Source organism: Phoenix dactylifera, chromosome 10 (assembly GCF_051530095.1).
Source record: "Phoenix dactylifera cultivar Ajwa chromosome 10, Ajwa_hap1_PhDact_Kaust_v1.1, whole genome shotgun sequence".
Taxonomy (NCBI): Eukaryota; Viridiplantae; Streptophyta; class Magnoliopsida; order Arecales; family Arecaceae; genus Phoenix; species Phoenix dactylifera.
Window position 1 is genome coordinate 27,548,025 of NC_143199.1, and position 23,210 is coordinate 27,571,234.

General features: G+C 39.4%; 2 protein-coding genes and 1 pseudogene across 5 annotated transcripts; all 3 read left to right on the forward strand.

Moving 5' to 3' along the window:
* Positions 1-626: 626 nt before the first annotated feature.
* Positions 627-14,128, forward strand: LOC103720624 (protein PSK SIMULATOR 1-like). 3 transcript variants are annotated; one of them, XM_008810425.6, is made up of 13 exons: positions 627-825; positions 928-1,176; positions 5,808-6,133; positions 6,242-6,334; positions 6,436-6,526; positions 8,109-8,202; positions 9,442-9,536; positions 9,791-9,860; positions 10,684-10,784; positions 11,604-11,720; positions 13,052-13,128; positions 13,307-13,351; positions 13,489-14,128. In XM_008810425.6, the coding sequence occupies exons 2-13, from the start codon at positions 1,012-1,014 to the stop codon at positions 14,000-14,002; spliced, it is 1,788 nt and encodes a 595-aa protein (XP_008808647.5). In that variant the 5' UTR covers positions 627-825; positions 928-1,011; the 3' UTR covers positions 14,003-14,128. The 3 variants fall into 3 exon arrangements, with proteins under 3 accessions (XP_008808647.5, XP_088561883.2, XP_088561885.2); XM_088705757.2 differs by lacking the exon at positions 627-825 and having other exon boundaries at positions 849-1,176; XM_088705759.2 differs by lacking the exon at positions 627-825 and having other exon boundaries at positions 920-1,176; positions 5,798-6,133.
* A 1,289-nt stretch (positions 14,129-15,417) lies between these two features.
* Positions 15,418-16,919, forward strand: LOC103720623 (uncharacterized). The gene has a single exon (XM_008810424.6). It carries the CDS (start codon positions 15,545-15,547, stop codon positions 16,739-16,741), a length of 1,197 nt encoding a protein of 398 aa, XP_008808646.4. The 5' UTR covers positions 15,418-15,544; the 3' UTR covers positions 16,742-16,919.
* Positions 16,920-20,128: 3,209 nt separating this feature from the next.
* On the forward strand, positions 20,129-21,236 carry LOC103720618 (chaperone protein dnaJ 11, chloroplastic pseudogene; annotated as a pseudogene). The gene has a single exon (XR_015969428.2). The product of XR_015969428.2 is annotated as a chaperone protein dnaJ 11, chloroplastic pseudogene (transcript).
* The last annotated feature ends 1,974 nt before the right edge of the window (positions 21,237-23,210 follow it).

Consider the following 23,210-nt stretch of genomic DNA (forward strand, 5'->3'; position numbering starts at 1 on the left):
GCTCGATCAAATCACGATGTCAGAAGTCTAAACATTTCGGTCATGTCTGCCAGCCAAGAGCTGTCATCTCAAAATTCGGGTCCAAAGCAGACTCTCTTTTAGAAAACCGTGTCTAAAAAGATAAGATCCCCACTCGGATAATGGGCACAAAAATTTTAACAGTGTGAATCGCAACGGACACGTCTAGGGCTTTGATTTGTGTCTGCCACGTACTAGAAATTAGAAGCTAACCATGACATGCATGCCAAAATAAAATTTCGTGATGGTTGAACCCAGTTCTCATGACCATTTCCAGAGAACAAAATATCGACATCTTGACTAAAATAATTAAACTTAATATTAATAATTACATCAAAATACTAATTCTAAATTTATTATAAAAGAATTGTAAATATATGGTGATTCCATCCCTCATCCATGATCGGTAATTCCATCGAACATACCATGGACCCACCTGTCCCCTATCTTTTTTGGCCATGATCAGTAACTTTTCAGGGTAGGGGTTGTATCTTTCGCGCGAAGGAAGGATTCACCCTCCTTCGAACGAATCCACCGATGGATGGCGCAAATGTCGCTTCGAGATCCGTGCAGCTTGATATGGAGAGCTGCGAGGGGCGAGATCCAACGGAAGATGTCGCGAAAGAAGATCAATCGTTCTTTTGAGCGAAAGATACAACCCGAAGCCGTCGTGGTCGGTCACCCGCCAACGTGGAGCGGACGGAGGGGCAGAACGGGAAAAAAAACCGCCAACCCCGCCCGCCAGACGCCACCCCCGGGCCCCGTTCATACCGAGTTTTTTTTTGGTCAATCGCAGCACACAAGAAGGTAATGAGGAAGAAAAATGGGATGCGTTTTTATTTTTTTTGCTTGTAATTTCCATTTATTCATATATATATATTTATATATGTACCTCGTCGCTAAACCCAGGGGGTGGAAAAAAGGTCCGGGGCTGGAGATTAGGGTTCTTGGAGGGGGCGAATTGAGGTAGGTTTTCTTTGGAAGTGAAGAAAGATGGGATGCGTTTGCTCGAGAGGAAAGGGGGAGGAGAGAAAGGATCTCTCTGTCTCCGGGGAAGCGGCGGCGGAGGACGGGTTCGCGGGCATTCGGAAGGGCGGTTACGGGATCTATGATTCCGGGGAGCTTCGGATCAAGCCGGCGAAGGCTGGAGCTGGAAAGGTACTGACTTCTCTTCTTCTTTGATTGATTTTCTTGTTGTGTTTTCTGGGTATTGATTGGAGAACAGCAATTAGGTGTTAGGTTCTTTACATATATGTGGTGGTGAAGTATGATGTTGATGTTTGGGAGTTTGATGGCAGTATGTATTCGCCACGGTCGTTTGATTGGACTGGTAACAATTTCATGTGATTGGGAGGAAGCTTAAGTAGATTTAAGTTTTACGAGTTAAAAGAATGGGATCGGAGTGGGGAACAGCAATGCGACTTTGTCTACGGTGAGAAGCGATTCTGATTATGTAACAAAATCCGAGCTTCTTGTGTCAGTTTCTGTAGAGAGCTTAAACATAATTAAGCTTGGGGGGCTTGGATGATTTTAGGAGCAAGCGAACTGGAATACGAGGAAGTTGAGATTGGTGTACTCTACATGGAAGGTGGTTTAGTGGGATCTGTCTGATAACGAGTTTCTATGCTTTCATGACCAAGGAGTAAGCGGACGGACGTACCAGATTTGATGCCATATACTGGCGGATGGGTTTGTTTTCGGGCCAGCACAAATGGTAGTTTATTTAATGCGCATTTAATAACTTCATGCATGTAAAGAAAGATGGACTGCCAAAATTGGGCAATGAGATGGTTAAAGCAGAGTACAAAGAGTAATCCTAATTATTTCTTGAAGGATTTAGAATGAGTATGATGCAAACGAATCAGCAATTGAATAGCTGGCAGATAGCCCATATATGCATTCACCTAAATCTTCAACTTTTTTTTTTTTTTTTTGAGAGAAAGAGGGGTGGGGGGGGGGGGGGGGAGGCATCTGCAATAATTACACTGGTCCAGATTTTTTGGGACGAACAATCCAAAAGTCAAACCTATGTTCTCTAGTTGCTAAGCAGAGAGGTGTCACCACTAAGGTAAGCCTCACAATTTTAACTCGTTAGCTTAAAGCGACACATGTATCATAACATGGACAGATTGTGGTATTGATTAATTTGGGATTTATACAAAATGAAATTGTGATGTCCTTGAAGTATAAGCTAGATCTCAACTCGCAGAAATATGAATATCTGCAATATGCCTGATTAGATTGCTCCTGGAACTTGACATCGATCCCCATTTCTCAGACCTTATCTTGAGATCGTGCTGCTGAAATTTGCCTTCATGCTCCATTCATAAATCTACATTAATTTAAATGGCACATAATACCATTGAGTTTAGTGCAGTAAGACCTCTATGGTAGTGGTGGAGCACAGACTGGAAGAAACTAATGACATAAATGAATGTCGTTCGGATCATTGGTAAATGGTAGTTGTGAGTTGTGACCGAAGCAGTTGTTTACATGATAGCTGGTGCTTTTACGGGACTTGACACAAGTAGTGTGTCAGCTTATGTCCTTTGATGGGTAATCAGACCATGCTTTCCGTATTGGTGAACATGTGCCAGACATGTTTGAATCTCACCTGCATTGTGGAAATTTTCATGTCCAATTACTGAAAAAAGATACATGAGACTTAGCTTATTAAGGTGATTATGCTGTACACGTGGGCTTGAAGAAGATGAAGAAATTTTAGAAGTAAGCAGGGCTACAGAACCTAATAAATAATGACAAATCACAATTCTGTCCTCAATGAGGTTAAATAGTCATTTTGAGTTCTTGATGACTTCATGACGAATCACTGAATTAATACTCTGAAAAAAGCTGTGGTAAACAAAGGTTGCTTTCATGGTGAAGATGACAAACTCTCTCTCAATTCAAGAAAAAAGGGGATCGCTATAGATCGGAGTTGCATTATGATTATCACTAAACATCAGAGTTCAGACCATGTGATAATAATTATGAAGGGTTACCGAGGTTTATGGAAGACATGCTATCATATAACAAGCCATCTTATGAAGATGCTAATCAGCAGTCTTATCAACTATCTAACTATCGGTTTGAGAACATGAACTATAGAAGAAATGCTTCTTGTATTTTTCAGGGTTGCAAACTTCACGTAACCAAAGATCTAGTTAACATGGAGTGACATTTTTTGCTGATTGTCATTAAATCAATATCTTAGCTGTTAGTATGAGGTGAAAGTTGGCAACAATAATGAGTCACTAAGCACCTGTTGGAAGTTTGAAAAATTTAAATGTCGCACGCAAAACTTACTTGGAGCAGAGACCGACTGTCAGTGCAAACACACGAGCATTATCCTGATACAGAATAGTAAGATATGGAGAACTAATAGGAGCTAATATACGATGAATCTGATGCCAAAAACATTTAGAGTTGAAGATAGGAAACACACTTAAAGCTGTTGATTTGTGGGAGAACTAATATACGATGAAACCAGAACTCATTGCACATATGTATGGGACAAACATAATATACCAGGGTTTCTGAACAATCTATGCGTGAGTAATGTTTATATATGATGAAGCATAAACTGATAGAGAAAAAGAGTGAAAAGATCATTGACCGAGGCCTTCCCTTACGACGATGGAATTTCTTCCACCGGCAAGAGTACCTAGATGAAGCATGCCACGCCTTTCCAATCGGTTAAGGCCATTGGTATTGCTTCAACCCACTTGGTGAAGTAGTCTGTAGCGGTGATAACAAAATGGTGACCATGACTAGAGGAAGAATTGGACGGTCGAAAGCGGGTGTGAAAGAAAGACGTTGAAGAGGCATGGATGAAATCCCCATGAGTCTGACACTCCTTACACCTACGCACAAACTCTCTTCCAACAGCTTATGAAGGCAGGAAAGGTTGTCCTCCCGAAGATCAAGAGACCATAGACTTGTTTAGGGGGGTTCTTCCTTTGAAGTGGGGGGATCAATTTCATTATTGGAGCTCATGAGGGAATAGATAGCTTAACGCTTAGAGAATCAATCCGTCTTTTTTCCGTTGCGGGAAGCTAGGGCTGATAGTTCCCTGAAGAAGACGGAAGGTTGATCTGGGAGCGAGATCTGGGTTCTATGCGCCCAAGGCAGACCGTCTCTTCTTTTCCACATCCTCATTCCTCCTTCTTTCCGGATACTTAAGCTTCTAATGCTACGGAACTATTCCAGCTTCTTTCCTTCCTGTAGCTCTTCTTCTAGCCTAGGAGCCAACCTAGCTAAGGCAATATCCCAAAGTAGGGGCAGCTAACTGTGTAGATAGATGCTCTTTCCTCTTGCGGGACTCTTCTTCATTTGCGACTGGAATTTGGGTTACCCAGCTCTCAAGGAAGATTGGAAGTAGGTACCTATTACACAATCTCCAATTTCTCTCTTTCTCGCAGTGAGTAGATCTCTGCTGGCTGCAACACTCCGTACTTCACCTTACGGAGAATGCGTTCGTACTAAGTAATTTAGTACAAACTATAGAATGGATTATCATTTTTTGTTTTCGTTTCTCGAGATACAGGTGGTAAGTAATATAAGAGAATAGGTCTTCCTGTTTGGGACTCCTGTGGATAAATTGGCAACTGATTTGGACCTCACCACTTGCATTCTATGTGATCTTCCTTCTACTCAAGAGCTGCCCCTGCCCTTTCGATCTTACATGTGTTAAGTAGGGAGAGTCAATTGATTCATTTCACCAATGCTTCGATCACTTATACTTTTGACCGGTTATAGGAACTCTATCGGCCAAGGCAAGTGAGAGCTGTTCAAGAGTGGGGGGCATATCTTTAGCTCGAGCCGGATCATCGCTCAAAACTTTTCACAAAAAAGTGCGGATCTCATATAGTCAAAATAAGAAGGGACGTGCTAATTTTTGGTTTCGTATGCCGGTTGTGCCTAGCTGACAGGCAGGTATGAGACGAAAGTAGAGGTACGGGACGGGGAATCAAGGTATGGTTCCCCCAAGCGAAGAGCAAATTTGCCAGGAAGAGGGGGTTCTTCCCTTAAGGAAAAAGGCGTCGACGAGGATTAGTTCGATCCAAAACGTCGAGAAAAAGGGTTTAGGCCAAAAAACGATTCATAAGTAGTTCATATTAGATTTGCTAAAACATGTGGTTTACCCACAAATCCATTATCACAATCGCTGTTCTCTTTCTTGTTTATATTTATTTATGTTTCAGATTGAGTGTAGACAAACTTTATAAATGCTGACTTATCTTCAAGAAGAAGACTAATAATAGGAGATACAAGTCCAAATTCTGTGTTGCAGTTGTAAACGCTGTTGGTGATGTTTTGAAATTGATAATTTGAAATGAATACTCAAAATTACTGATTTACTGTATCTTATCCAAGCCCATGTCAAAATCTTGACATAACTTTCATGTGGTGATTTCTATCCTAATCATTCATGCATTACTTTAGCTGCCAGTAGCATTTTCTTAAAATATGGAAGAATATTCATCTGGCAATATTTGATTTTATTTTTTCTGCAAAATCATGAGCTTGTTTTAAATTGTAATCTGTGCTAGAAACTCAATCTTCTTATCTCCTCCCATGGTTTTGGACAATTAAATGATCGAATATGTTCAAATAGAAATACTTTGAATCTTTTCATTTCATTTCTTTTCCTTTCCTTTTTTTTAACTATCATATTATGAATATTGTCACTTCTAGTTGGATATATGTGGATAACAGTTTGCTGTCAAAGGTAGAATTTGTTGTATTTTATCTGTATGCACTGATGCCAAACTGCCAGTGTTTCTTAGGTTTCAGAAACAAGTTCAATTTTGGGAAGGGCTGGCATTGCTGGCCTAGAGAGGGCTGTGGAGGTCTTGGATACCCTTGGAAGTAGCATGTCAAACTTGAATGCTGGCAGTGGATTTATCTCTGGAATTACATCTCGAGGAAATAAAATTTCAATACTGGCATTTGAAGTTGCAAATACAATTGCCAAAGGTGCTAATTTGTGGAGGTCACTTTCAGACGAAAACATCAAATTCTTAAAAGAAGAGATTTTGCAGTCTGATGGAGTAAGACAACTGATTTCGGCAGATACCAATGAGCTTCTATGCATTGCTGCTGCTGACAAAAGGTTCTAGAACTTGGATATGTGTTTTTTAAATTTTAATACTCCTGTTATGATTATTATCCTTGTAATATTTTGCTAATGCCTTACTGTACCTTTTTTTTACTATAACAGGGAAGAGCTTGATATTTTATCCAGAGAAGTGACTCGGTTTGGGGATCTTTGTAAAGATCCTGGATGGCATAATTTGGGCCGCTATTTTCAGAAGTAAGATAGTTTGTCTTTGTTGTTCGGTTGCAATCTTGTTATTAGTCTTCTAATGTTCGCTGAGTCACATTACCAATTTGAAACATATGATAAATATCCAGATTGAATTCGGATCTTACACCCCTGGAACAATTAAAGGAAGAGGTAGAAACAACTATGCAACACTTGATAAATCTGACTCGGAACACTTCTGTAAGTATTTTGAGATAATCCTTTATTAAATTTAATTTCCTAGTGACTTGTAGATTTGCTACCATGGATGAATTGAAAATTGTGCTATCACATGACTTGCTCGTTGTCATTTGTGACCCGCCGGGGGGGGGGGGGAGGTGCTGCTTTATTTCTTTGATTATGTCCATAAATATATATTTATTGAGTTTAGCTGTAAGTCTATAAAATTGTGGAAATTTAGAGCCAAGCTTTTCTGTCATGTTTAATATCTGTTACCTACATTTGTTTTGCAGAGTCATGTAGCTTCTCTATTAGATGGTTCATTGTGTATATTGCACAAACATGATTTGATTCCACTCTGTGTATAATGTATATGCACATCCAATACATGTTTGGCAAAGAAAGGAAAAAATGACAGTGGAGAGTTTAAGGAAGATAAGGTGCCAAATAATCTGCTGTAGAAGAGAGAGAACCCTCGATTATGAGGGAGCGGAGAGCAGAAGCTGGACAGATAAGGATTGGGTGCCCTAGGATATATCAAGCATATAATTAGGGCATATGCTTTAGCATATTTACAACAGCAGGCCCTTGTAAAATAGATTTCTCAATTAAGTTTATTAAAGGAAACTTTTGGCATTTTTAGCAGGAAAAATTGACAGAAGCAGCATTTGAATATAGAAATACATATAGACATGACAATATATCCATATACATGTATATATTTATATATGTATGTTCGCTTATGTGTGTGTACAGATACATATATATGCATTTCATATTTGTATACTCCTTTTGTGTATCCACTGGACTGCAGTATCATAATTCTACACCGATCTCATGCCAACATGCTTGCACAAAGTTCGATCATGTTTAAAAACTAAATTAAGGGATCAACCCAATAAAAAAGTTCACTTAAAGACTTGAGATTGAACTGTTTACCTCTGTGCCTCGCACAAACTTCTATATAATGTGTATATGTGTACAGTTAATATACTCCTTTACTTTTGAGTATATTTTGGCCTACATTATCATTATTCTACATTGATCTCAGACCAAGACACACTTGCACAGAGTTCCATCATGTTAAAAAACTGTGGTAAGGAGCTAACTCAATAAAATGGTTCGCTTTAAGAGATGAGACGGATCTTTTTACCTCTGTGCTTCACAGAAATTCTGTATTTTCCTTTATTAGTCCATTAATATAATGACACATATTGGTCAATTCTCAAAGTTTTCTGAATTAAATGTTCTTGAAGCACAACTCCACTTACCTCTTTTTTGATGTGGATTTCTTCTAATCTGCCCAGTTTTTATATCTATAGAAAGGTTGACATGCTTCTGATATCCATTATCTGCTATGCAAAACTATAAATGCACACCTTATAATCAGGAATGATTTTATCTCCTTTTTCTTTGTTGGACATGAATATGATGTAGAGCTTGGTCATCTGTAAAGGAGAAGAAGATAACCAGCATATCCAGTGCATGCACTGCAATTTTTCCTTTCAGTGTTCTGACTGCTAGAAGAACATGACTATAAGATCATCAGATTTAGATTGTTATTAGTTGTTTTTTGTGAATGTAACTCATATTACATGTATAGGAGCTCTATCATGAGTTACATGCGCTGGACAGATTTGAACAGGATTATCGAAGGAAGCTTCAGGAAGAAGAGTCATTACCTGCAGCTAGACGAGGTAAGGCTCCGTTTTTGCTTTCATCAAGAAGTATTTAATTCTGTCATTTTCCCCCTTACTTGATATGCTTATAGTAAAAAAAAAAAAACACAAAATTGAATTAAGAAGGGAAGAACTTCCTTTTCTTCAGGGCTATGGGCTCACAGTTCAGTTGACAAGATTACTCATAACCTGGTTTTGTACACAGTGAAGGAAGGGAGGAAAGGAGGGTGGTGGAAAACACTAGTAACTTCCTTTCTTTTCCTTTCCCAAAATTTAAATAAATATGAAGGCAAATTCAAGATAAAAGTTCTTTCAGGTTGGTAGGTTTTTTTCTTCAAAATGGTGCTGGACTTGATGACCATCATGATCGGAGAAGTTATAATGAAACTTTTCCGTAACTATTCAGAAATGGTAGAATGGGGTTTTCATTCTTCCTGGATAAATATTCAAATTTTAATAGTACTTTAGCTATCTGTCGTAACCTCAAATTTGCTCTGCAAATTAAATGTATTTAAGATCTTAGAGGGCTAAAGTCAGTTCTGCACCATCCAGTCAGATAGCAACAAATCCGTCCAACTAGATGATTGTCTTGTTTTATTGAAAAGGTAAGCACCCTAATGAGGAGGCTCATAAAGTAGGATAGAAAATTTGACAGAATGGATGTGGAGGTAAGTTTCGTATTGGCTTCATTTGTCTTACAATAAGAGATAGATAGAAGAAAATTCATTATTACCATATTATCATCTTGATTGGCAGCCTAATAAGGCCACAAGGTTTCATAAAAGAATAAGTGAGTAAAATAAGTCATCTGAATTTAGAAACAGTGAACTAAATCTTCGCGATCTTCTGGGGCAGAAACATTTTTAATTAGTGTCTCAAAACATTTTTATTTATACTGGAATTGATATATAGCTTAATTACAACATTTTAAATTTAGAAAGTTATCTCTTTACCGGGGACCATAGTGTTCTCTTTATTCTATCTGATTGAAATGCGGATTGATGTATGTCTATCTACAACATTTTATATTTAGAATGCCATTGCTAAAGTAAGGACTATAATCTTATTTATGTTTTATCTGATTGAAAAAAAAATTTATAAAGAACTTCTATATGGTGATATTTACTTCGCATTATTTAATTTCATAAATTGTAATGCATGTGCGAACTTCTGATTTTATGTAAGGTAATACTTTTTTGCTGATTACCGGACATTGATATTGTACTAACTTGGACCCCATTTCCTTGTTTATGGCAGAAAGTCTTATGATCTTATATAGTGAACTAAAACATCAAAGAAAGCTTGTGAAGAGTTTGAAAAAGAAATCCCTCTGGTCTAGAAATTTGGAGGAGGTGAGTAATTAAAAAGTCATAATTTATCTCAATGAGGTAACTCAATTCTCAATATGGTTTCAATGGCACACTTGGTTTCATGATCAATCCTCTTCACTTCATATCTGAAATATAATTAATATTATTATTTTTTAATTCTCTCTCTTTCTCATTCATAGCAAATTATGCAGCAGTACAAAAAGAAGCCTTTTTTTCTTTTTATAATTTTGATACATGACATTATATATTTCTCTGATGAGGTAAACTCTGTGCAGATAGTGGAGAAACTTGTTGACGTTGTTACCTTTTTACATAAAGAGATTTTGGAGACATTTAGCAACACTGGTATGTGTCTCAAAAGTTACTATATGCTACATCAATACAAAGACCAGTTTAGCATTATATTATAGTCATGCCTCTTTTGACTCTTACATTCTGACAAAAGGTTGTGATTTAGGACAGGAATTATTACCCAGAGGGTGTTGATTCTTCTGGATTTCTTCTGGTTTAAATAACTAATCTTGCATAAAAGAATCACAAATTACCATAACCATAATTATCCAGCCTTATCCCAGTTATATGAGGTTTTCTGTATGGATCCTTATTCACCAATCATCCCAAGTTGAGGAATCAAAATCTCAAAATCAAATCATTAGATACATATGTTCTGCTGCTACTTGTAGTTTGGTATGGTACTAACTACTAAACTTCTTAAGAGATATAAACGAACATCGAGAAACATGAGACTTGAATTAACAGACTCCATGTGGATATATATATTTTTACATGCCATTTACTTCTATCACACAATTTTTTGTTCTTGCTATCATTTTCCTGTAAGAATGTATTGGCAATATAGTCATGGCATTGAAAATTTCAAGTCTGCATGTTTGTGGTCATTATGTACTCAGTATATCTACATCACTGAATACAGCCTATATGTAGGGAAGGCTTTTACCCTGATTAAGACTTCACAACAAGTTGAAGAAGTGGATTACGGAAAACCATCTGTAGTCCTATATATAGGTTCTGTTGCTGTGTAACCATCATATATTCACATACTTGTATCTAACTTATTAATCTTCCAGCTGTAACTTTGATGCACCATTGACATATTTGCTTTGACATATTTGTATTATAGTGTTAATTCAATTTGAAACATTGGCAGGTTCCGGATTGATGGACCCTAGGCCAGTTCAAAATCAAAGATTGGGTGTTTCTGGTCTTGCGCTGCATTATGCCAACATTATCAATCAAATTGACAATATAGTAAGTAAAACAAATCCCTTGTTTATGTCCTGTAGTTTTGGTCTATAGGAGAGATTTTTTGATCCTGTTATCACAAAAATTACTTTGCATCTGACATCAATAAATTCCTCTCGACTGACGTGTCAAATTGAACTGATATTTGCTGCTTACGAAGGATTAAATTTTTTGATCGTGTCTTGATAAATTGAATTATGATTAGTCATCGGCTATCTAAGGGTGATGGGGCTCATTCATTTGGATGGCTTATATAAAAGATTTTACCAGTGTTGGAGTCAATTTGTTCAGACATGACCTGAACAAAGGGTGTGCAGTTGTCACTAGCAGTATCATCCATGAGATAAACTGCAGACCAGTGCTCTGAAAAATAAATTGTCTTCAATGACAAGAGAATCGGATTGATTTTCAATCATGAATCTCCTTGATTATTCAAAGATCTAATAAATTCTTTTATCAAGTAATAAACTTTACCAACTTTCTCAATTTCATAGAATACAAGGTTTTGCCTTTTTTTCTGATATTTTGGCTTTCCAAATAGGGTTTTTTATAAGATTAGTTTCCATTCCGATGTATTAATATATAAGGCACATATAGATAGTCACATGACTGGCAAAAGAAATAAATCCGAGATAACAACCTGTTTTGCTTTAATTTTAGTCATCTATATTTTTCAGTAAAAATATGTAACTTTCTGGATTCAATGTTTACAAGACTCCATTTCCCCGCACTGTGAAGATGTACATTTACCCCAGAAAACATATCTGTGACAGCAAAGTTTCTCATCTATGAATTACTAGTTTCTTAAAAAAATTGTTTGCTTAGGTATCTAGACCGCTTGTCCTTCCTCCAAGTACAAGAGACTCTTTATATCATGGATTGCCAGCTGGAGTGAAGGCAGCCCTGCGTTTCCGATTGCAAGCATTTGATGCCAAAGAAGAGGTATGTTTTATGAAGCTGTCAGTCTTCCCCAGAGAATAGGTCTTTCAGTTTTCTCACACATTCTTTGCCTTTACTCATGTCGATATATTTTTTAAGTGTACTCTAATTTACCAATAAAAATAATCTATTCAAAAGGTTTTATTGCTTTTTCTTGGTTCTTATTAAAATGCATTAATCCAACATTTAGTGAGCAGCTCTTGTTGTCCCTGTGCAACATAAATAAATGAAGGCTCAGAATAATCTATTAGCTTGGTCAAAGGTTTGGCTGACTATGTCAATTTCAGCACAAGGCTTTTCAGATGTTTCTACCATGTTAAGAGTACAATTTATGCATAGAAATTTAAAAATATCAGGTAAGTTCATGAAAAATCAGAAAAAAAATCGGGAATCAAGAAATTAAGAAGAAATTAGGAGAAGGGCATGTACCATTGCATGAGACATTCAGTCATAAATTTCCTCTAATCATCCATTATGAACATTTCACTAAAAAAATATCGGATTAATTTATGTTGCACCATTTGGTGGCGGACCCTAGTCCTTTAAATGAAATGCACTTATCTTTTGCCATAATTGAATACCAAGGTTTTATAAAGCATTATGGGTTATTTTAAGGGCTCAGGTGATATTTTTATTTCTATCTTCAAAATGAACTGCATAATGGACTAGAAATTTGTCAAATAATAGGTTGATAATAAAAGGGCTAGTTATTGGTGAGAGACGTATGAAAGCGAGGGGCGCCCATGCATACGGTAATCAACCATGGGTCAGACCAAAAGCTCCGGTTGCTGAGCAGTGAGTTGTGACCACAGGGACAAACCCCTGTTCAGCATTTACGCAGGATCTTGCATAGCATGTTTACTCAGTAACATGTGTACTTGCTAACATGATGCATCTATACTTAAGTTTCAGCTGCTGGAACTTGGAATTTAAATTGCATGGATGTCGCCATTCTGTTTGTTTGAAACACAAACAATGTTAGTATATATATGAGGACTTTCGAGGAGATGAGTATTCATAATATTCTCGTCTGTTCAAAGTTTAGCCGCTCAAAATAGTTTTTTTATGGAAAGTGTGTCTATGCACATGCAGAGTTAATAACATGATTAACTTTCAGATGAATTGACACGTGAAAAAGAAAAGTTGGAATTAAAGTTTTGGCATCTTGTATGCATATTTTTCTATCATGTAAATTCATCAGTATAACTTCTGCACAATCTTATGATATCAAGGCTAGGTTGTATAACTCTTACTATGGATTGTTAAAGTAGATCGCATAGAGCTGCATGGATGTCTGCAGAGCACGAATTATTTACAAATTTGCATTTCTGCAGTTTACTGTAGCTCAAATCAAAGCTGAGATGCAGAAGACTCTCAAATGGATTGTTCCCTTGTCTGAAAATACGATAAGGTGGGTATATTAATTACTTCAGCAAATATTATCTGTAAATTATGAAGCATACTTCTTATGCTCTTTCTTCTCCAAACCTAGAATTTCATAGTTTCTCCTTCAATATATTAATTTCTCCCAGTCCTGCACTCATTTACGTCTGCTTTGTTATTCTTCGTTTTCCCTTTGAATTCAACAGGGCACATCAAGGTTTTGGATGGGTTGGAGAGTGGGCAAATATTGGGTTAGTATGAGGCTAATCATACCTTTTCCTTGAGTTCTTTTTTTTTTAATTACAGTATTTTTTTCATTAAGAAAATCAATTTTAATCAGCGTATATTTCTATTTTGAGTTGAAGATTGACATTATGCAATTTTGCAGCACCGAATTTAACTCGAAGCCAGCGCCACAGTACAACATTTCCCGTATCCAAACACTTTATCATGCAGACATGGAGAAGACAGATCAATGCATTCTTGAACTGGTGGTATGGCTTCACCATCTAGTGATTCAGGTGAAAAATCGGGGTTACGGGTTCAAACCATTACAACCAGTTAGATATCAGTCCCAAAAGGGAACATCATTACCACACGAGCCCAGGCAAGATTCATCCCAGGTTTGCAATACCAGAGCTGATGATGTCCTTCAAATTTCTGAAGAGGAAAGAGAATTGTTGGACTCCCTGAGATCAAACAGAACGATATTGGGGAGAAGCAAGAGCTTGGAGCTTGCAACGAGGAAAGGTGAAAGGGGCCAAAGAAATAGGGGTCTAAGCAGGAGCTCTGGAAATTCTCCTGCCAAGGAATTCAGTTCGGCCTTGGACTTGCAATTTGAGAGGACAAGAGTCTTGGATGTAATGGATGGAATACATACACTGGCGCCATTTTATACATAGTTTTTTTTTACATTATTATTTTGATAATCTATGCAATTGGTTTCTTTTTTGTTGTTGTTGTTGTAGTATAGATACTATCTAAGGGATCATGTGCATGAATTATGAAAAGCTATAGTATTGGTGGTCTCTCTCTCTCTCTCCTTCTCTCTCTCTCTGTGTGCGTGCGTGCCTCTCTCTCTTGGTCAATTAGTCGATGAATTGAAAAGTTACACCATTGATGGTCTCTGTGTGCAACCTTCATGCTCGCTTGGTCATTACAAGTGCTTTTTTTTCTTGGAAAATTTATCACGAGTGTCACACTGGTGAATGAGAAACATGAAATTATGAAATAATCTTTGGCGTTTACCTGAAAAAAAAAAAGAAGAGATGTTGGGTAGCTTAATTAATGAATATGATTATAAACATTACTTTGGATTGTGTATGCTTGATAAGATAAAACCCATACAACTTGATAAGAGCTTAAATTTAAACATTATAAAAGATAAAAACAGTGTCATATATGAGACAAGATAATTTCCTAACTAAGAGAGAACGATAATTTGATTGAATCCATGATTATTGAATCATATCAGACCATCTGCATCAACACTTAAACGGAACATTGGTGCTTGCTCTTGACACGACTCCTTTGAGATACTTGACGATTGGGACGTGAGGAAGGGGAAGATCTTGAGAAAAATTACATATGTTTTTGATAATTTAGAGATGTATATTTTTAGAAGACTCGAGGGTACAAAGTAGATGGCTCTAAAAATCTTAACTTGATCAAGCCAAGGTGGGTCACTTTCGTCTAACCCAGTCAAGTTTTGGGCCTTAACGTACGCCTAATAAGGTTAACTTCAATGAGGACCCAACCCTTGCACAAACAAGCCAAATTAAGGGTATGTTTGAATGAGGACTTCCCAAATCAGCTCCACTAGACTAACATTTCTGCGATTTAATCTACAAAAGAAATAGTGTCAACTGTAGAACGTTTGATTCAGAATATTCCACCCATTGTTTCCATTCGAAGATCTTGGAAGGGTTGAACTACTCCACTTTGTTGAAACATTTCCTTCAGGAAGCTACCACCTGATGTCTCAATGTAAGGTGGATTAGCTCTTGATGCATTGCTTAGAACAACTAATTTCGCCCCTGATCCAAGAAGAATGAAGAGACATGTTAAACAAATCCTTCCATTACAATACTACACAAACGTTTGATATCTTTGACTAGGATTGTGTACAGGACTAGGTTGCTATGTCATAAACTTGGCCCTAGTCCTTTGCCACCAAATCCAGTATAACAAGAGGGGACTTCCTTCAAAATCCAACCATGACTCACAATTGTTGTATATAAAACTAAAAACACAAGGCCCATGGCCTACTCTTAAATCCATGCACTGCTCCATTGTCTCTTCTTTCAAAATAAAATGCTCGTCACCATCTCCTACTCCATTTCAAGTTGCACCAACCCCGCACTCCAGACTCCGTTAAAACGCCTCCCATCCTTCGTTCTCATCGCACCTCATTGATCCATTACTCGATCACCAACAACCAAGGCATGGAGCTCTTTTCCCTTAGAACCAAGCACGTCACATCCTTCCTCCTCTTCCTCTCCATCTCCTCTCTCCTCCTATCCCTACCCTCATTGGCCACCGTACCCTCAGGCACCATGCAAAGAACCACGAAGCAGCAAATCCTCGCAACCATCCCTCCGAACTCCGCCGAAAACAACCAGCCCTTCCTCACCTCCCCTTCCGGCACGTACACTGCCTACCTCCTCCGCCGCGAGACTGCTCCGGCAGCCGGAGGCTTCGGCAACGACTTCTGCTACATCCAGGTCCAGGAAACCGCCTCCAAAAAGAGTATGTGGGAGTCGGAGTGCGCTCCGGTGAGCACCGCCAACGCGTGCTCGCTGGTGTTCGACGACGAAGGGCTCGAAGTGTTCGACGGGAGCGAGTCGGTGTGGAACGGAGACGGCAAGGGGGAGAGCTTCCCGGCGAGGTTGGACCTGGTGGACGACGGCGACATGCGGGTTATAGACAAGGAGGGAGAGCTGTTCTGGAGGGCGTCGGACGACCCACGGGCGAACCAGGGGTGTGGGTTGGCCGGGTCGCCGGGGCTGGCACCGGAATCGCCGCCATTTTCCAAACCGATCGGCACCAACGGGAATCTTCCCTTCGGCCAGCAGCAGCAGCAGCCAGAAGGCGCCCCGCAGCCGCAGGAGGAGCAGTCACAGCCGGTCGGAGTCCCGCCACAGGCTGAGGCTGTGGAAGCTCCGCCGCAACAGGAAGAGGAGCAGGAGCAGCAGCCGGTGGGAGCACCGCAGCCTAATGGAGTGATCGGGCAGCAGCAGCAGGAGCCACCAGTCGAAGCACCGCAGCCTAATGGAGTGATCGGGCAGCAGCAGCAGGAGCCACCAGTCGAAGCACCGCAGCCTAATGGAGTCATCGGGCAGCAGCAGCAGGAGCCACCAGTCGAAGCACCGCAGCCTAATGGAGTCATCGGGCAGCAGCAGCAGGAGCCACCAGTCGGAGCTCCGCAGCCCAATGGAGTGCTCGGGCAGCAGCAGCAGACGGGAGTGCAGGGGCCGGCGGAAGGCTTGAATGGATTGAATCAGCCCTCGGATTCGAGTTCGGATGTGCAGCCGCTGGTGGATTATAATAGGTATGATAGTGGGAGTCCGAGGGGAGTGGAGAGCTGGGTTGGGATGTGTTTGGGTCTTGTGAGTCTCTTAGTTTATGGGATTATCTTCTGAGGGCTGGAGTTGGTGTGGTGATTCGACGTGTGGAGTTTGTTTACTACTCTTGATTTGTCTGTCAATCCAAACTCGTATTGTTGTATTTTCTTGTCATTAATTATTGTATCGATGTTGCTATTTCTTTCTGCTACTAAGTAGCAAATTGTGTTTAAAAAAGTATCCCGTTATCTCGTGTGCTTTCTATGATCAGGCTTCTTATTTCCTTTTCTTTTTCTGTAGCTTAATACTTCGATTCTTTTGCACTCTTTATGGCTATCTCAGTTCAATCTCTAAATAAAGGACCCGCAGCAGAACTCAAGTTCCAGCAAACTCAATGACAGGGCCGCTAACATCTTTTGGAATTCAAGTTAAACCCTAGCTATGCGATGCTCAAATTTATACTCTGGTCGGTAACGTTATCACTTTTCTTTTCAAAAAATCTAAAAATAAAATTTTTATTTTTATTTTTTTCTAAAATTTTGATAATAGAAAATAAATTTAGTTTTTTTTTTAATATGGGCCGGTGATGTTGCTGACGATGAGGGAGAGGGAGGGAGCTAGCGACGTGGTTGAGGATAAAAGAAGAAGATGGAGATGAGCCGACGACATGGTTGGAGATGAGGGATAGCTTGGTATTAGGCGGAGACATGGCCAGCAAGGCTCCAAGAGCCGGTGTAGTTGGGCGGAGGCGACAAGACTGAGAGCTAGATCCGATAGAGGGAGAGGAGTTGAGAGGAAATTTTTTCTTTTATTTTTTTAAAAAATAATGAAAGTTGTTAAAAAATAAAAATATAAATAGGTAACTAAACATATTTTTTGTATTGAATTTTGTAATTTTTATTTTTTAAAAAAATACTACAAAACATGCACTAAAGGTGAGAATTTTTTTTGACCTATTTCAATATCCTACTCTACTGCAAATGGGCAGTGTAGGTTGAGAGGGTACGACACCTTAACCAATATCTTTTTCTTTTTTTTTTCCTTTGGGGCCTTATATATTATATTCAACACGCTTATGGCCCGCTTGGTAGTGCTCTTATTTTCTGTTCTTGTTTTCAAAACCGCAAAAGGAGAACATGAAGAAACCTTTTACCTTTGGTTTTTTTCCTTTTTTTTTTTTTTTCAAACCTTCAACAGCTCTAGAAGCAAAGATTTATTGCTTTCAGAAATAACCAAAGTAGGGCTACACCCACATTCATTATGTGTGAGTCGCTGTTGTGCCAAATAATAATAATAATAATAATAATAATAATAATAATAATAATAACTAAAGTTAAAAATAAAAAATAGAGAAATTTTGATATGAACGCCATTTTTTAAATCAATCCTTGTATATATGGGATTTTACTAATTTATAGAGAAATAAAAAAAAAAAAAAAAAAAACAAAGACGCCGAGCAGGTCCTTAAATAATAAAGATAAGTGGCCTCATCTCATACTTAAAGCGTGCAGGTTTCTAACCCCCGTCCCATCTAAGATTTGTCCTGGAAGATTACTATGGAAAAAAATGAGCTATAACCTTTGGCATCCAAAATCATGTCACTCCTCATCCAAGTAGAAACATTTTGTTTGGTCCAAATGGTAGAGGAAATGAGTAGAGTGCAATCAAATAGTAATCTAGCAACATTATGATGCCATCCATAGCCAAATATATGGTATTAACATACATATAGCTGGGACATTCTGACATGTCTATACTGTCTCGTGGAAAAGAGAAGGAAAAAAAAGAGATTAAAAAAAAACCCAGAAAATTTCGAATCATCCATTGATCGAAATTTCAACATGATATTAACTTGAATTATATGATATACAAAATATATTTTACTGTAGTTTTACCGGGACAAACCTTTTTTTTTTTAACGCAAGCGTATTGCTTGAAATTTAATGTAATTTTGAAAAAAATTGAGCTAATTAAAATCGCGATCAAATTTCAAAAAAGGTAACTTTCAATAAGACAACTTATCTCGAAGTTGAATTCTACTTAAAAAATGATAGATGGATCCATTTCACTTCAGGTTAGACATGGAAGGGTGTGGGTCTGAACTGTGAACCAAGATCCATCATTTGGATCACGTCTAAATTGGGTTTGGATTAAACTAGAAAGGCACGCTAGGAATCATGTCTATAGGTAGGATTAGAGTTTCTAAAGATCCACACTAGGTCCTTGGGTTGGAAAAATAGACCTTCTCCAAACCAGAAGTCCTAAGGAGGTCTCAATAAAGAGAAGAGGAGAAGGGCAATCTAAACATCTCTATTTTTTTCTTAATTTTACTTAGGTGGGTGGATCATACCAGACGAATACGGATGCATCCAATAAAATCAAAAAATAAAATATCTCGGAGTGCTGAGGGCAACTCTCCATCTTCAATGGCCTGAAAGGCAGAAAGGCCCCTCCATATCTAAACATCTCTTCAATAGAGTTCTCAATGAATCATGCACGTTTTAAGACTCAGAGCTAATGTAGAAGGGGCAGGCAACCAACATGGCAAGAACTCAAAGGCATATTTGCCAAGATTTTTAATACCAAATTTGCAAAATAAACAAAATAATGCTAAATCAGCAAACCAAGAATGTGTTTCTTTTTTCTTTGGCAACTTGAATAAGAAAGAAATTGGTTTCTTTTACAAAATTATCTAATATACAAGTTGTTATGTGATTTCTAAAATAAGTCTAATAAAATCATGCTAATAAATAAAGATAATATAAGTTGATACGGAATTACGCTAATAAAAAAAATATTATCAGCGATGCAGGTTATTATGCGATTCCTAAAATTATTCTAACAGTAAACATAGTAATACATTAAAGCAAAAAATCATGATTTTCTTATATCATCCTTAAAATACATCGAGCATCATTTTTTTTTATTTTCTAAATTAGTATCAACAAATCAATTTTGGTTAATTAGTATCCTTAAAATGATGCTCCATTGGCATGGATCGAGTCGGATACCTCATGAGGTGGAGTAAATTACCACCTCTATCAACTAGTCCATCAAAACAACATCCTTGAGCAAGAATGCTTATTCCATCCACCCAACTTCTTCTCCATTCATTGTCACCATTCATGAATGGTTGCGTGGATGTAATAAAAAGCACATCAGATGGATGGATTGTGGCTATCCAATTGCATGCATCCATCTATGAAATGGCACTCTCACTCTCCGGCAGGGCTCCACCTCCTCATAATCTTCTCCGACTTTCATAGTCATCACATCCGTACCATAATGCACGCAGACCCTCAACTCACACATTTGCAGGGCCCACCCTGTTTTAATCCCAATCCAAATTGACATTGCCACCCTATCGAGTTTATCCATTTCCACATAGCCGAGCGGCCCCACGCCTATTCTCGATATTCCGTCCTCGTAGAACCCAGCCTGGCTCTACCTAGAGCACGGGTGGGTTAACATAGCGGTACAGCCAATCCAGCTCTTAGCTGTGTCAGCCGCATCCTGGATAGACTATCCTCGGATAAGCTCTCCCATCTCCCCAGCTTTTGAACTACCCCTAAGGTTCCCCCCCTTTCGCCTTTCTTCTCGCTTAAATAGGCCATCCCGATTCCGAATTCCAGGCACTCTTCGGACCTTCTTTCGCTTATGCTCTCATGATTACCCCGTCCTCTCTCGCTTGTTCCCAATTCCTTGGCGCTCGGATCCCGACTCCCTTCTTCTCCCCGATTTCCAAGCTCCGATCGTCCCCGCGCTGCGCTGCGTTGCACGCCCCGGCGATGGCGGCCGCCACGGGGACGCTGTACGACGTGCTCGGTCTCACCGCTAGGGCCACCGGCGGGGACATCAAGGCGGCGTACCGGCGGCTGGCGCGGGCCTCCCACCCGGACGTGGTAGGGGCCGACCGGAAGGGGGCGTCGGCCGACGAGTTCATGCGGATCCACGCCGCCTACGCCACCCTCTCCGATCCGGAGAAGCGCGCCGACTACGACCGCAGGTTGGCGGCGGCGACGACGGCTATCGGCCGGCAGCAGTGGTCGCCGCGCGGCCCGCGGCCGTTCTCCTCGTCCGCCTCGAGCCCATCGGCGGCGACCTCTTTCTCCGGCTTCGCTCGCCGGACGTGGGAGACGGACCAGTGTTGGTAGAAAAAGTGCGGCGGGTCGAGGTCCGGATCGAGTTCGGCCGGCCGGAACGGGGAGCGAATCGGTCCGATGGGCGGACCGGTCTTGTTTGTTTATATATTATTAAGCGGAGGTACGTGAAGGAATATGGGACCGCTGGAGCCGTCGGATGAGATCTCCGGCTTACCATATGTTGGTGGGAAAAGGCAACTGTATTTTTATAGCCTCGGCCATCTTTGCACAGATTTAATTACTCCTTATTTTGTTCATTTTTTTGGCTTTTAATATGTAAATATTCATATATCAAAAAAAATGTAAATATTCATATACCAAATAAATGTAAATATTCATGTAATTTATGGAATTGTTGTTTGTGGTGTAATTTTGATTGGGTTGAAGAAATGAATGACTATCTAAACAAAATATATGAATATTTTGGTATAGCGGCGGCTCACACATAACATAACGGGTGTGAATGAGCCCAACAAAATCAAAAAACAAAAGATTACTGAAGGGGTTAAGCAATGACACGTGATCCGTCCAGATAAAATCTCTAGAGTGGTAAGCAGCAAAGGAGGTAATTCAGTCTGCGATACAAAAGTTTAACTTAGTATTGCTTGATGTTACATTATTATAGAATGAAAAATAGAGATCACCTAGGGTCAGTGCAAGTGTAGAGAGACAGAAAAGGTTTTAAAATAAAATAAAATAAAAAATAACAAATAGAAAGTTATATTAACTAATTGAAACAAAGCAATGCACACATTATATATATTGCTTCACACATGGATCAAACGTGTCTTTTTTTTATATATATACTCTTGGCTGCAAATGCATCAAACATGTGTAGCACTGATACAAATTAAATTAGAGAAACTATTTTCGTTGAAGTTAAAATAATCTTTTTTTTTTCTAAAAAAGACTTGCAAGAGGGGTCACAATTCAAGATGGTACCCCACTAATCATCCCAGGCAACCAAGCTTACAAACCGTCAAAATACTTCTTCAACTTCCATAAAGCTTATGTGCTGAACTAAATTGATATCAGTGCAAGAGTCGTGTGGTACTGCCCGAATGGGACAGCGCTAACCCGCGTTCGTATTGGATGCGTCATGGCCCAGCGTCCTTGTGATCCTCTCAAGCGATCTTATCTGAAATCCTGGACCCCACACCCTACCAAAACTCTCTCTCTCTCTCTCTCTCTCACGCGCACACACACACGCACACCCATTCGTGTAACACATGATCTTAACCAGATGGTTTCTAGTAGAAGATATGCTTCACATGATTAAGGGTGCAAATTTGTGGAGGCATAATAGTCTGACATAGGATAAGTTAAAAATTTATGTAGTATTTATATACTTTTCGGCTTATCTATTTAAATGCTTAGATTTTTAGATAGGATCTCAATATGGGGTCATCCTTGCAAGCTACTAAAGTTTTTCAAAAGTTTCGGTTCAAATCCTATCTTCACCAGTATTATTGGGAGGTTAAATATATTTAAGACCAAAATTTACCATACCGATACATGGGATGAGTAGAGCTGATCAAAATTCAGGCCAGGTCGGGCTCGAGCCGGGCTCTACAGGAGAAATTAGACCCGATGGCTATGCCTAAGCCCGGCCCAGCCTGACTGTCGGGCTTAAATTTTTTTCCAAGCCCAACCCGACTTTATAAATCTGATCCTAGACCCGTCTAACCCGGCCCGACAGGCCCGATTTTTTTCTTTGTTTGGAATGTAGAAATGAGCCACAATGGCCCGACCAGGCCTGGCCCGATTTTTTTGGTCGGGCCGCTTTTCCTGCCCAGGCCTGACCCATGGGCCTTTTTTTAATGCCCAAGCCCGAAAAATTTCGGGCCGGGCTGGGCAGGCCAGAAGGCCTGTGATCAGCTCTAGTATGAAGAACGTACAAATATTCGATATGTCGAATCAGACTTGTGCTTGAAGCAAGTTATGGCCACACGCCACCTGACCTTCGCCATTCCCTCTTATAATGAGGAACGGATCATACCTCCGCTACCTGAGCACCTCCACGGGGACTATAAATAGCCTCATCAGGTAATGCTGAAGGATTTTTTGGCTGGACCACCTAAGATCCACTCTAACTTTATCATCGGAGGGCTCTCACCAGAATTCCACCGGTGAGACTTTGTGTAGGTCTGCCGGCGCGTAGAAAGCGGCATCCTCACTCTTTCCCAACCGGTAGCTATTCCGGCGTGGCCAACCTCAGGCCGAATTTGAACCACAACAAGACATTTTGTATTGAGTGTACCGTAATATAATAGAATGTTATCGGTACTGAAACGGGAACAGTGACTCATTTCAATTAATAAGATAGCTTATTCGCTAATAGCATTCTCTCTAAGTCATGATGGTACATAAAACGAAATATTTGTAAGCATGAGCATGCAAAAGTA

Bases quoted from the DNA above. Each gene is read 5' to 3' on its own strand.
- LOC103720623 (XM_008810424.6), top strand. From the start codon at position 15,545: ATGGAGCTCTTTTCCCTTAGAACCAAGCACGTCACATCCTTCCTCCTC.
- LOC103720624 (XM_008810425.6), top strand. From the start codon at position 1,012: ATGGGATGCGTTTGCTCGAGAGGAAAGGGGGAGGAGAGAAAGGATCTC. The intron at 9,861-10,683 runs GTATGTGTCTCA...AAACATTGGCAG, and splicing joins GGAGACATTTAGCAACACTG to GTTCCGGATTGATGGACCCT. The intron at 13,352-13,488 runs GTTAGTATGAGG...GCAATTTTGCAG, and splicing joins GGAGAGTGGGCAAATATTGG to CACCGAATTTAACTCGAAGC.